Raw genomic sequence first — 13,738 nt, forward strand, 5'->3', positions numbered from 1 at the left:
ATACTCTTCACAGTGATTTGATGGGTGCAAATGTAGATGTAAAATTAATTTCAGGAATACCCCAAGGGAGCATTACAGATGTAAAATTAATTTCAGGAATACACGAAGGGAGCATTACATGACCATTACTGTTTACGATATGTGTAAATGGTCTAGTGGATAACATTTGGAGTTCCATTAGGCTGCTAACAGATGATGCTGTATCTGTAAGAAGGTTGCAGCATCAGAAGACTGTAGCAAATTGCACCAAGGCCCATGGGAGATCAACATTTGGTGCAGAGAGTGGCAGTTGATGCTGAATGTAAATAAATATAATGTGTTCCACACAAATAGACAAAGAGACCAAGTACTGTACCATTACATTAATGGAAAAATGTCACTGGAATCAGTAACAACCATCAAACACCATGGTGTAGCCATCCAAAATAAGTTATAAGAGCAATAACCACAAAATTAATTGCAAGAAAAGCAGTGGCCAGGCTGAAATCCATTTCGAGAGTATTAAGGAATACATTTGTAAGACCATTTCCTGTGTCTGGCTTATGAGGCTAGATACAGAAGACCCATAAAAGAATGGCACAGTTTGTTAAGAGACTGTTTAGCAAGCACAAGAATGTTACAAAGATGCTCAGTAAACCCCAGTGGCAGATGCCACAAGAGAGGCACTACAGATTTACTGTTGTAATCCTGAAAGTGAACATTTCAAGAAGAGTCAGGGAACACATTATTTCTTGACACACATCTCACAAAATGACCGTGATCAGAAAACTGGAAATTAAAGAGTTCATACGGAGGTTTATCAATAGTCATTTTTCTCATGCACGATTTGCGAATGGAACAGGGAAGTGGGGGAATGATAGTACTACCAGAACTACCCACCAAAATCACTGCAATGTGACTTTCACAGAGTGTTTGTATATCTGTTGCCCTACACTTAGTGCAAATCATGACCTGGCTCACTTCCAGGAATTTTCGCACCCCAAAATGAGTGCTGCAATATGTCTGACCTATAAATGGAGTTTTGTAAGGACCTACTGCCTTAATCACTTTCTCTGCACTGGGAGTGGTTGTACAACACCATAGCCCAATCATCCTGTACGACCAGATTTTATCAAAGAAAGTAAGACTTGCTTTTCTCTTGCTGCCATTTGAGATTTGATTCATTATCCATTTTATACAGGGTATAAATTTTAGAAACTTCTCTAAAAAATTGTTTACAAAGGTGTGACTTGAAATCATCAGAGAACTTACTCAGAGTTTTTATTACATACATCCAAGTCAATATTGCTTTTTCTGTTACAGTTTCCTACAATTTTGTATCCATCAGGGGTAGATCTCAGCCTTTTATTTGGTATTTAGTTATTAAGACTGATCAAAGAATTTTTAGCTGAAATTATTAGTATACACACATTTTGTATTTAATCAAAATAATTCCATCTGCAAGTAGAATATGCTCCGTTTTTCACCTAACACTGAATTCTCAACTAATAAGCAGAACAAATAATTTGGTAGACAAGTGCATTCATGCATTCATCATCTTGCATAACCTCATGTTATTTACTTGTACATTTCCTATGGATTTCATTTTTTTGGTGCTTTGATATTTATGTGCAATTTCTGCTAATATTTTACAGATAAGGAGACGATGTCGGCGGGGTCTGGATACTCATTAGAGGAAAAAGTCTCATGAGGAAAATATTTTGTAATATTTAATGATACATTGCATAAAATATGTACAAGACATTTTCAAAAATATAATTCAGATAAAATATTTTCTGGCTCAACAACTTTACAGGATGGATGTTGCAGAGGTAAATATTACTTCAATAAATGTTAATGGTAGCAGTAACAATGTTTACAACACATAAATGTCTCTTTAAAAAACAGTGTTGTCTGGACTGTACAACGGAGAACAAACACTAAAAATAACAACACTAGCTATACTGTAACATCAATAACACAACAGTTAACGAATGCTCAGTGGCAAAGGGCACCTTTACATATTACAGGCAATTTTTAAAACATTAATAGAAAACATGATGTTTACAAATGATCATCTTCCTCCTAAAATGCAACACACCATTACAGGTATAGAATGTCCAGGTGATTATAACATTGTACAGTCGAGGGTTTAACTATTGCAGAATTCGATTGACTACTTTAGGCAACTCTGTACCTCTACATACATTGTTTGAAGAGTGGCTGCAGAAATATTATGATACTGTACAAAATTTACAAAAATGCAGTCCATGCAAAAGCAATCAATGAATCTTTAAGGAAAAATACAACAATAAAACAATTTATCACCATGATATCACAGGCAAGAAGTTTAATAACAGGCCAGATACAAAATAATACTGAATAATAAGCAAAATACTTGAACAGATTTTGTTATTAAATTATATTCAAAGGAATAATTATATGGCACTTGCAAAACAGAATTTCAACAATATTATTCTTTCCCAGCTGCAGAATTGTGGATATATGCAAAGTATATCATTACTTTATTCCAGTAAAGAAAAATAATGCATTGCAGACAATTTAACACCTCTAGCAAAATGATATTTCATTTTAGTTCAGATTTAGGAATAACAAGTTTTTATAATGTACCAATAAATTGTTAATGGTAGCGTAAGCAGTGTGTCCACTTTCCAGCCAGTGGATTGAAAATAATTGGAGCTGAGCTGTGTAACACAAATTTAAAAACACGTTTAATTTCCTGCCATTGCAATTTTACTTAATTTATTGTCAGTATAAAGACAGAGAACACCAAAAGAAAGGTATAGGCAGAGCCTACAGTGACGAAAAAGATTTAAAAATCCTGTATCATGCATGTCAGTATCTTCTACTTCCTGTTCTCCATTGTTAATCTAATAAAGGAACTTCAGAAAATTGAAGCAACTTAGGATTCAATCTCTCACCCCGCCCCCTTTCTCCACCCTGTTCTCCTCCAGTTTGAAAAGCAGATGCCTTTGTCAAAAAAATTGTTGTTGTTCATGATTTTATTTGAATAACTATAAACAACACAAAACTGAACATAATGTGAAATTTGCTGTAATTAACATTGTTTCATTTGAAATACATTGAAGGCTGAATGGATTATTATACTGGAGATGACAAACTCTTGTCTTGCTCTGATTTGAGAATCATCTGACTTGAACAGTTTAAGATGACTCGTAGTTTAATATCAAATCTGAACCACTAACCAACTTTTTTAATTCATTCAAAGTATTGCCAGATGAAAACTTGATGCAATCTAACAGGACAGAAAAAGACAATTTAACACCCAAAGAGCCACTTGTGGTACCCAACATAGTTTCGTAACTACTGAACCATCATTGTCCCTTTTTATACAAATTTTCAAAGAAATTTTGCAATACACTACAAACTTTCTCAAAGGCAGATGATTGAAATTTTTGTTTGGAAACTTGACACACTTGGAGATGACACGTTTCACTAAAACTCACCGCATGGAATGGAAAAATATACACTAAGTCAGATGAATCATAAACACTGCAGCAAAACTTAACACAGAAATTACCGCATATCTGGCCTGCATGAAACAGAACATAAATATTTAGCACAAGAAATTGTACAATCACTAAAACTCTTTATCACCACTGTAAGTCACTTAGCAAAGGCAACAAATTATTTTCATCCTTTAACTGACATTTTACCCTGCAATAAGTGTACAGTCAGTAGGTAAGTAACACAGTTATAGGGTTGGTGAAAGAAAATGGTAAATATACCAATAATCAACTGCATTATTATCAAGGATCAATTTCAAATCATCATTTTGACTATCTTCTCACAAGTTAAGGGCTAACTCCTGTCCAACCCAGTTAAGTATGTGCCTGGAGTTACAACAGTGTTATTTCAAATTTAGTGTTGCAGCACAGCAAGTACAGTCAGTTTTGTTAAACAAATCAAACTGTTTGCAGGCTACAGGACGAGGTGCAAAACAACGCGAATAGAATAGTTCATTTTAGCCTTACTGTGGCTAATAATATGGCATTTTGTCATTAAATTATTGTCTTCTGTATTCCCAAGATGACTTTGCCCCTTATCCATTTGTAATACTAAAAAATGATGATGATATTTAAAGTGAAAGGTTCTAGTTACTCCTCTATTCACTATCTGTGCCGAGTACTGAAACAACTCCCTCTCACTGATACCACACCACGAAATGAACCGCACTGCGAATGCGAATTAATCATAATTCTTAATGCATAAAGAACTGCAGGGGGCAAGAGACTATAAAGTGTTCCAAACAAAACAAAAATTTAGTGACATCTCTCACACAAACTATCTTTTAGTCAATCACTTTTTGTTATTTTTCTCTAAGCCACAGTATACGACTCTCCATGCGTACATGCACACACACCTAGGCATTTAATAGATTTATAGATATAAAACTCCACTTAAAACCTGCAACTTCTGTTTCCTGTGTTTCGTTAAAACTATCACCTCATCCATCAATTCTGTTCACACAGTAGAAAGCAGAAATTTCTCTGAGCCCACGTTATTCGCAATGATCTATAACCTCTAATATTCCAAATGTTACACTTTCAGAATTGCTGTTATAAAACAAGTAGAGGTTTGAACTTTATGTTTTACTGTATTCCTGAGATATAATAATCAAACAAGCCTGTGGTGCCACGTATCATTTATCATTATTGTACCATCAATGTATACCTATTCTTAAAACCACTGATAAACTGTTTAGTTCCCACATAACATTCATGTAATAGTTTATTTATTATGAAATCAAGCACATTGTATTTAAACATGTCTAAAAATAAAAATAAATCAACCACTTTTGTGCTGGAGATCATACACAAAGGACACATACAGATACTCAAAAATTTTCTTAAAATAGAATTCAGTAAGAAATTTTTTGAAGAAATGTACAGATGCAACTAGTGCAATGAAATGCAGTCTCTTCTCTTAGACATACACCTACTAAAACTTAATCTAAGCACATATTTAACATAAAATGTAATAACAGTTAATGGTGATATGCACAAGGATGAGTTGCATTTAGATAAAAATATGCAGTGGTTTACAATGGAATATAAGCAAGTATATGTTTTTGTACACTGAGATCTGTGTACTGTTTGTAATGGAAAAGCTTTTTGAAAAAAAAAAAAAAAAATAATAATAACAAAATTTCACATAACATTCAACAAAGCTATTCTCCTACAATATTTAACGACCAAGTCACTGTAAGTACTACACGCATACACACATATGGTTTAGGACTATTTAATGAGCTACATAAAATATAAAGCAAGTATCACAGGATGTTTTAAGGACTGTTCCACATCAATTTATGGAGAGTACGGTGGTGGAGGTGGGATGCTTTCTAGTGGAGTGCCCCTGCCCCACCCTCCAACTGAGAATGTTTCCAGCCCATCCCAATCACCAAAGATTCTCTGACGCTCTGTGTCTTCATTTGGCGAGTAATACTGGAGGAGATTACTTGCTGTTGCAAATACTGCAACCACACCTTAAACAATTAGAACAGATAAATCAATAAACTGGCAGCTTTTGTTATAAAATTAGTTACACACTGCATCAGAATGGAATAAAAATACATAAAGTACATTAAGTTCATACTATATCTCTTAATTCCATGCCTGAGAGGTAAAAAGCCTAAGTTCAATTTCCTCATTTTCAGCTTAGTCATATTTGTAACTCCCAGACATGATTTCATTCTTGTATGAAGGGCAGCAGTTGTGTTACAGTTCCACCCAATTTAGGCTGTATCTGAATCAGTACTGTACTGGAACAAGTGAAGCAGTTACTGAATTATAAAAATGATCGTAAGTTGAAACTGTGAAAACGATGCCCCTTTACCTCTCAGGTAGGGAATTAAATTTTACATGGCAGAGATATAGAAAGACCCAATGAAATATCCATGGACGGAAATAAAAATTATATTTTCAGTAGTAAAAAAATGTTCCAAGGCATTTTAATCATGCTAAAAAAACATCGACCATCATCATCATCATCATTTAAGACTGATTATGCCTTTCAGCGTTCAGTCTGGAGCATAGTCCCCTTAAATTCCTCTATGATCCCCTATTCAGTGCTAACATTGGTGCCTCTTCTGATGTTAAGCTTACTTCAAAATCATTCTTAACCGAATCCAGGTACCTTCTCCTTGGTCTACCCCGACTCCTCCTACCCTCTACTGCTGAACCCATGAGTCTCTTGGGTACCCTTGCTTCTCCCATGCGTGTAACATGACCCCACCATCTAAGCCTGTTCACCCTGACTGCTACATCTACAGAGTTCATTCCCAGTTTTTCTTTGATTTCCTCATTGTGGACACCCTCCTGCCATTGTTCCCATCTACTAGTACCTGCAATCATCCTAGCTACTTTCATATCCGTAACCTCAACCTTATTGATAAGATAACCTGAATCCACCCAGCTTTCGCTCCCATACAACAAAGTTGGTCGAAAGATTGAACGGTGCACAAATAACTTAGTCTTGGTACTGACTTCCTTCTTGCGGAAGAGAGTAGATCGTAGCTGAGCGCTCAGTGCATTAGCTGTGCTACACCTCACTTCCAGTTCTTTCACTATGTTGCCATCCTGTGAGAATATGCATCCTAAGTACTTGAAACTGTCCACCTGTTCTAACTTTGTTCCTCCTATTTGGCACTCAATCCATTTAAATCTCTTTCCCACTGACATTACTTTCGTTTTGGAGATGCTAATCTTCATACCATAGTCCTTACATTTCTGATCTAGCTCTGAAATATTACTTTGCAAACTTTCAGTCAAATCTGCCATCACAACTAAGTCATCCGCATATGCGAGACTGCTGATTTTGTGTTCACATATCTTAATCTCACCCAGCCAGACTATTGTTTTCAACATATGATTCATAAATAATATGAACAACAGTGGAGACAGGTTGCAGCCTTGTCTTACCCCTGCAACTACTCTGAACCATGAACTCAATTTACCGTCAACTCTAACTGCTGCCTGACTATCTATGTAAAGACCTTTAATTGCTTGCAAAAGTTTGCCTCCTATTCCATAATCTCGTAGAACAGACAGTAACTTCCTCCTAGGAACTCGGTCATATGCCTTTTCTAGATCTATAAAGCATAGATACAATTCCCTGTTCCACACACAACACTTCTCCATTATTTGCTGTAAGCTAAAGATCTGGTCCTGACAACCTCTACGAGGTCTAAACCCACACTTATTTTCATCCAATGTGTCCTCAACTAATACTCGCACTTTCCTTTCAACAATACCTGAGAAGATTTTACCCACAACACTGATTAAACATGGAAACAGACAAGATTGTAACAACTACAGAGGTATCTCTTTAAAGATTCGTGTGATTACTGCTTTCATCCAGTCTGATGTAACCTGTCCTGACTCCCATGCCATTTCAGTTATCCTGTGTAGCCATTTAAGACCTGACATTCCACTGTATTCGATAAGTTCCGACTTAATTTCATCCACCCCAGCCGCTTTATTGCACTGCAATCTATTGACGATTTTCTCCACTTCCTCAAATGTGATCCTATTTCCATCATCATTCCTATCCCATTGTACATCGAAAATTGAAACATTACTGATCGTATTTTCACCTTCATTGAGCAACTCTTCAAAATATTCGCTCCATCTGCCCAAGGCATCAACAGGATTCACCAGCAGTTTTCCTGACCTGTCCAAAATACTTGTCATTTCCTTCTTACCTCCCTTTCAAAGACTGCTAACTACACTCCAGAATGGTTTTCCAGCAGCTTGACCCAAAGTCTCCAACCTGTTTCCAAAGTCTTCCCAAGATTTCTTCTTGGATGCTGCAATTATCTGTTTGGCTTTGTTTCTTTCTTCAACATAACTTTCTCTGTCTACCTGAGTTCTAGTATGTAGCCATTTTTGATACACCTTCTTTTTCCTTTTACAGGCTGCCTTGACTGTGTCAGTCCACCAAGCTGTTTGCTTCATCTTACCTTTACACACTACTGTTCCAAGACATTCTTTAGCCACTTCTAGTACTGTGTCCCTGTACCTTGTCCTTTTTTTCCAATGACTGTAATTGACAACATTCAACTAACTGGCACCTTTCTGAGATCACCGTTATGTACTTGTGCCTGATTTCCTTATCCTGAAGTTTCTCCACTCTTATCCTCCTACATATGGACCTAACCTCCTGCACTTTCAGCCTCACAGTACCAATTTCACTGCAGATTAAATAGTGATCAGTGTCATCAAAGAATCCCCTGAATACACGTGTGTCCCTCACAGCCTTCCTGAATTCCTGATCTGTTGTTATATAGTCAATGACAGATCTGGTTCCCCTGCCTTCCCAAGTATACCGGCGAATGTTCTTATGTTTGAAAAAGGAGTTTGTGATTACTAAGCCCATACTGGCACAGAAATCCAAGAGTTGTTTCCCGTTCCTGTTGGCCTCCATATCCTCTCCAAATTTACCCATAACCTTTTCATACCCTTCTGTTCGATTTCCAATTCTGGCATTAAAATCACCCATGAGCAGAACACTGTCCTTGTCCTTTACTCTAACAACTACATCACTGAGTGTGCCATAAAAACTATCCATCTTATCTTGATCTGTCCCTTCACAATGTGAATATACTGACACAATCCTAATTTTCTTGCTAGACACTGTCAAATCTATCCACATCAGTCATTCGTTTACATGCCTTATTGCAACTATGCTGGGTTCCATTTCTTTCCTGATGTAAAGCCCTACACCCCATTGTGCTATTCCTGCTTTGACTCCTGACAGGTAGACATTGTATTCTCCCGGGTCCTGTTCTTTCTCACACCTGACCCGAATGTCACTAACAGCTAAAACATCCAACCACATCTTACTTGCAGCCTCTGCCAGCTCTACCTTCTTCCCAGAGTAGCCCGCATTGATATTAATAGCTCCCCATCTCGTTACCATTCGTTTGCCGAGTCATATCTTAGGAGTCCCTGGTTTGTCAATTAGAGGAGGGACTTCGTCACCTCCAAAGGTCCGAGGCATTTTGCTCTGATTGTTGCCAGCATCATATTTAAAGTACCACGGAAGCAAGTTGCTAGCCTTACTTGCCCCGGGTCCCATTGAGTTTTACGCCTAACGGCTGAGGGACTAATTGGTGGATTTGGTAGTCTTTGCCGTCTCAGCACAAAGGTGACCACGAATCAGAATACGTCTGAGACGCCCAGCCTTATTCCAAAGTAACTGGTATCTCGACTGTCAGGACCACTTACTTGGTTACACATATGTTGCCCGTGGTTCACGAACTAGGGCATGACAACAGAAACCCACACCATAAACCACATCGACCTTAATTATAAAATTGTTATGGTACCTCCATAAGTGAATGGAACTCAAAGAGAGTTTTAGTCAGATGTCCGACCATGATGCATTTCTAAAACTTCACATTGTGCACATTAAGCACAGAGAAATTCCATTCTTTTATACATATTATCTTCAGATGCTTGATCAGTCACCACATTTTATTTTGCAAAAGCACTAAAGTCATTTAATATTTCAGGAGTAATTTGTTTAAAAACATGATCCATGTGTTTATTTTCCATTTTTCAAATCGGAAGGCCCCCTGCTAACCTGTACAGCTCTCACCTATAGTATATAGGACGCAGAGTGCTGATAAGGAAGTGGACCTAATAAGAGATACTGACACTGTACACTGTTTCAGGTGCCAGTGTGATTTGCTTAGGTTTTTTTCAAGGCTATGATGAAGACAGTATATGCAGCAGAGATGCAGCTTGTGTTTCAAAATTATAAGAGGTTTACATTTGAATAGGTTATTAACACAAGAGCATAAGTTTCTAACTGTAACACATAATTAAAAATAAACATAAATGAAAAATATGTTACCTGCTGCTGTGATGGTGTAACAACCATACTCGTAAGCAACTTTCACTTCCCTTTCCGGGTTGGAATTTTGAATTACTCTCTGCAGTAACGTTGTGATATAATAGCACAGTCCAATAATGGCAACTACACAAATAACTGGAAAGAAAGGGAGAGAGAGCAAGTATGAGAGCACAAACTTCACAAAAATTCACTTGCACATATGGCCAACTAATGAGACATGTTCAGAAAGTAAGAGTAATGTGACCATAATGGGATGTTGTTTTTTTGTTATTTTGAAGGTTGGCAAACTGAGTGGTAGGAGTGGGGGGGGGGGGGGCACTGACCAGAGCAAGAATTGCAGGTATATGGTAATATGTAAAATCACAAATTCATGTAAAATCATGTTGTACATCCCATTTACATGAAAGATGTCAGTAAGAAATCCCACAAACTGCAAGCCACATGCTGTGATCTGCTTTTTACTCATGGAAGGAATAACACCAACCAAAATTTTTTCACGAGTCAAAACAGTTTACGGCAAAGGTGTTACGTACAGAAAGAGTGTGTTTAAGAGGTGTAGGGAGATTAGTGGACGCAGAACAAATGTTCATAACAGAGGGGTGGAAGACCATCAATTTTCGCTGATGAATTGGTAGGGGAAAAACAAATAGAACAAAATAAAACAAATAAAACTGTTCATGAAGACCCTGATCGGCAGAGGATGAAATTTCTGCGATGTCTCCACAACTATTCACAATTATTTTAAGTAAGACACTTACAGAAAAACTGGCTTACTGGAAACTGCCCAAGATGGGTCCCAAAACAGCTGACAGAATAGCACAAGAAAATTCAGGTCAATAGCACCCACAAGTTTTCTGAGCAACTTTAAATGTAAGGTAAGGATTTGATGAACTCTATTGTGACTGGAAATGAAATGTACACAACTCATTACACACCCAAGACAAGAAGACAGTCATCATATTGCTGTCAAACTAATTCCCCATCTGCTAAAAAATTTGAAACTACGATTTCCAGAAAAAAATAAATAAATTAATTAATTAAATTAAATAAAAAATGGCCTCAGTATTTTGGGACCAAACAGGCATCATTTTGGTTAAATTTCTGCCTCAGGGGGAGATCGTCAATGTGCAACAATATAATCATACGCTAAAAGACTCAGAAGGAGTATTCAATCAAAAGGAAGGGAATACTGACAAGACAATTGTGCTTATTATACAAGAATGCCAGTCCTCACACAGCTTTATCCACCAAGATGCTGTTCGACTTTTAGTTGGGATGTTTTGAACCACCCCCTTATTCCCAGGCTTGGTGACTTCAGGTTATCATCTTTTCACTTCCCTGAGGGCATATACACTACTGGCCATTAAAAGTGCTACACCAAGAAGAAATGCAGATGATAAACGGGTATTCATTGGACAAAAATATTATACTAGAACTGACATGTGATTACATTTTCACCTAATTTGGGTGCACAGATCCTGAGACATCATTACCCAGAACAACCACCTCTGGTCGTAATAACCGCCTTGATACACCTGGGCATTGAGTCAGACAGAGCTTGGATGGCGTGTATAGGTACAGCTGCCCATGCAGCTTCAACACGATACCACAGTTCATCAAGAATAGTGACCGACATATTGTGACGAGCCAGTTGCTCGGCCACTGTTGACCAGACATTTTCAATTGGTGAGAGATCTGGTAAATGTGCTGGCCAGGGCAGCAGTCGAACATTTTCTGTATCCAGAAAGGCCGTACAGGACCTGAAACACGCGGTCGTGCATTATCCTGCTGAAATGTAGGGTTTCGCAGGGATTGAATGAAGGGTAGAGCCACGGGTCCTAACACATCTGAAATGTAACGTCCACTGTTCAAAGTGCCGTCAATGCAAACAAGAGGTGACCGAGATGTGTAACCAACGGCATCCCATGCCATCACGCCGGGTGATATGCCAGTATGGCAATGACAAATATACGCTTCCAATGTGCGTCCACCGCAATGTCACCAAACACGGATACGACCATCACGATGCTGTAAAAAGAACCTGGATTCATCCGAAAAAATGACGTTTTGCCATTCGTGGACCCAGGTTTGTCGTTGAGTACACCATCGCAGGCACTCCTGCCTGTGATACAGCATCAAAGGTAACCGCAGTCATGGTCTCCGAGCTGATAGTCCATGCTGCTGCAAACGTCGTCGAACTGTTTGTGCAGATGGTTGTTGTCTTGCAATCATCCCCATCTGTTGACTCAGGGATCGAGACGTGGCTGCACGATCCGTTACAGCCATGTGGATAAGATGCCTGTCATCTCGACTTCTAGTGATACAAGGCCGTTGGGATCCAGCACGGCGTTCCGTATTACCCTCCTGAACCCACCAATTCCATATTACGCTAACAGTTATTGGATCTCGACCAACGCGAGCAGCAGTGTCACGATACGATAAACCACAATCGCGATACGCTACAATCCGACCTTTATCAAAGTCGGAAACGTGATAGTACACATTTCTCCTCCTTACACGAGGCATCACAACAATGTTTCACCAGGCAACGCCGGTCAACTGCTGTTTGTGTTTGAGAAATCGGTTGGAAACTTTCCTCATGTCAGCATCTTGTAGGTGTGAATGCTCTGAAAAGCTAATCATTTGCATATCACAGCATCTTCTTCCCGTCGGTTAAATTTCGTGTCTGTAGCATGTCATCTTTGCAGTGTAGCAATTTTAATGGCCAGTACTGTATGTGTGAAAGTTATTTTCAACTGATGAGCAGGTATAGAAAGAAGTTCTGAAGTGGGGGAAGTAGCTGGCAGGAGAGTTCTTCAAGGAGGGCATAAAGGAACTTGAGTCACAGGTCATCATATGCACTGGATGGGATGATGATTATGTCAACAAATAATAGTCAACAAGTGTATCAACAATATCCTGTAATTTTTTTCCAATAGCACTTTTTCTAAAAAAAATGTATAAAGATCTAGTGCACTTAATACTGAACATGCTTCATACATAAGACACACACACACACACACACACACACACACACACACACACACACACGTGCATTAGCTGTGAAGTAAGTTCCTCTGTGAGCCAAAATGAATTTTTAAAAGCATACTGAAAGAACCCACATTTGTCAAAACACAAATAATTAATTTAAATCTGTTTTTAAAACTATATTAATTATTTTTCAGCACCACTAATTTACTGGTGAGATGTTCAGAGTTCCTCTTCTCTATGCTTCCACTAAGTTAGGTCACAAATAGTAGAGATCATTTTCATGCCTTGTGATACCTTTACAAAAGAATCTTTCAAACTGTTTCATGGGAAGATGATACATAACCGAAGGCCTGATGAAGGATGGGATTCATACGTTCCAGTCTGGGATGGTATTGAGTGACGAGGGGGACTCCTTTTTAGCTGGTTCTTAGGGATGGCGGGAAGATTGGGGATGTGATGGGATACGGCACAGAAAATCTGTTTGTGGACTAGGTTTGGGGGATAGTGTCTGTCAGTGAAGACCACTGTGAGACCTTCATCATAGTGGATATGGTAGTTCTTGTCATTACAGATAACTGTCTATGGGCGGCAAGGCTGTATGGAAGAGATTTCTTGGTGTGGAAGGGATGGTAGCCTTCAAAATGCATGTACTGTAGGTGGTTGGTGAGTTATGTGTGGACAGAAGTGCGGATGGAGCTATCAGAGAGGAGGTGGTAAATTTTCAGGAAGGTGGCACACTGGGTTGGAAGACCACATGAAGTGTATATGAGAGAAGGTGTTGAGGTTTTGAAGGTCTGAGGACAGGGTGTCTCGGCCTTGGGTCCAGATCCTGAAGACTTCAACAATGAACTTCAACCAGACAAGC

General features: G+C 38.4%; 1 protein-coding gene across 1 annotated transcript in view; it reads right to left on the reverse strand.

Moving 5' to 3' along the window:
- Window positions 1–1,687: 1,687 nt before the first annotated feature.
- The window catches only part of LOC126172477 (transmembrane protein 127-like), a 36,180-nt gene continuing 24,129 nt past the window's right edge, over window positions 1,688–13,738 (reverse strand). The window contains exons 4-5 of the mRNA XM_049920886.1: window positions 9,883–10,017; window positions 1,688–5,509 (exon numbers count right to left, since the gene is read on the reverse strand). Coding sequence (XP_049776843.1) covers window positions 5,331–5,509; window positions 9,883–10,017 — 314 coding nt within the window. The 3' untranslated portion in view covers window positions 1,688–5,330. The remainder of the gene's footprint in view (window positions 5,510–9,882; window positions 10,018–13,738) is intronic.

This window comes from Schistocerca cancellata, chromosome 1 (genome assembly GCF_023864275.1).
Source record: "Schistocerca cancellata isolate TAMUIC-IGC-003103 chromosome 1, iqSchCanc2.1, whole genome shotgun sequence".
Classification (NCBI taxonomy): domain Eukaryota; kingdom Metazoa; phylum Arthropoda; class Insecta; order Orthoptera; family Acrididae; genus Schistocerca; species Schistocerca cancellata.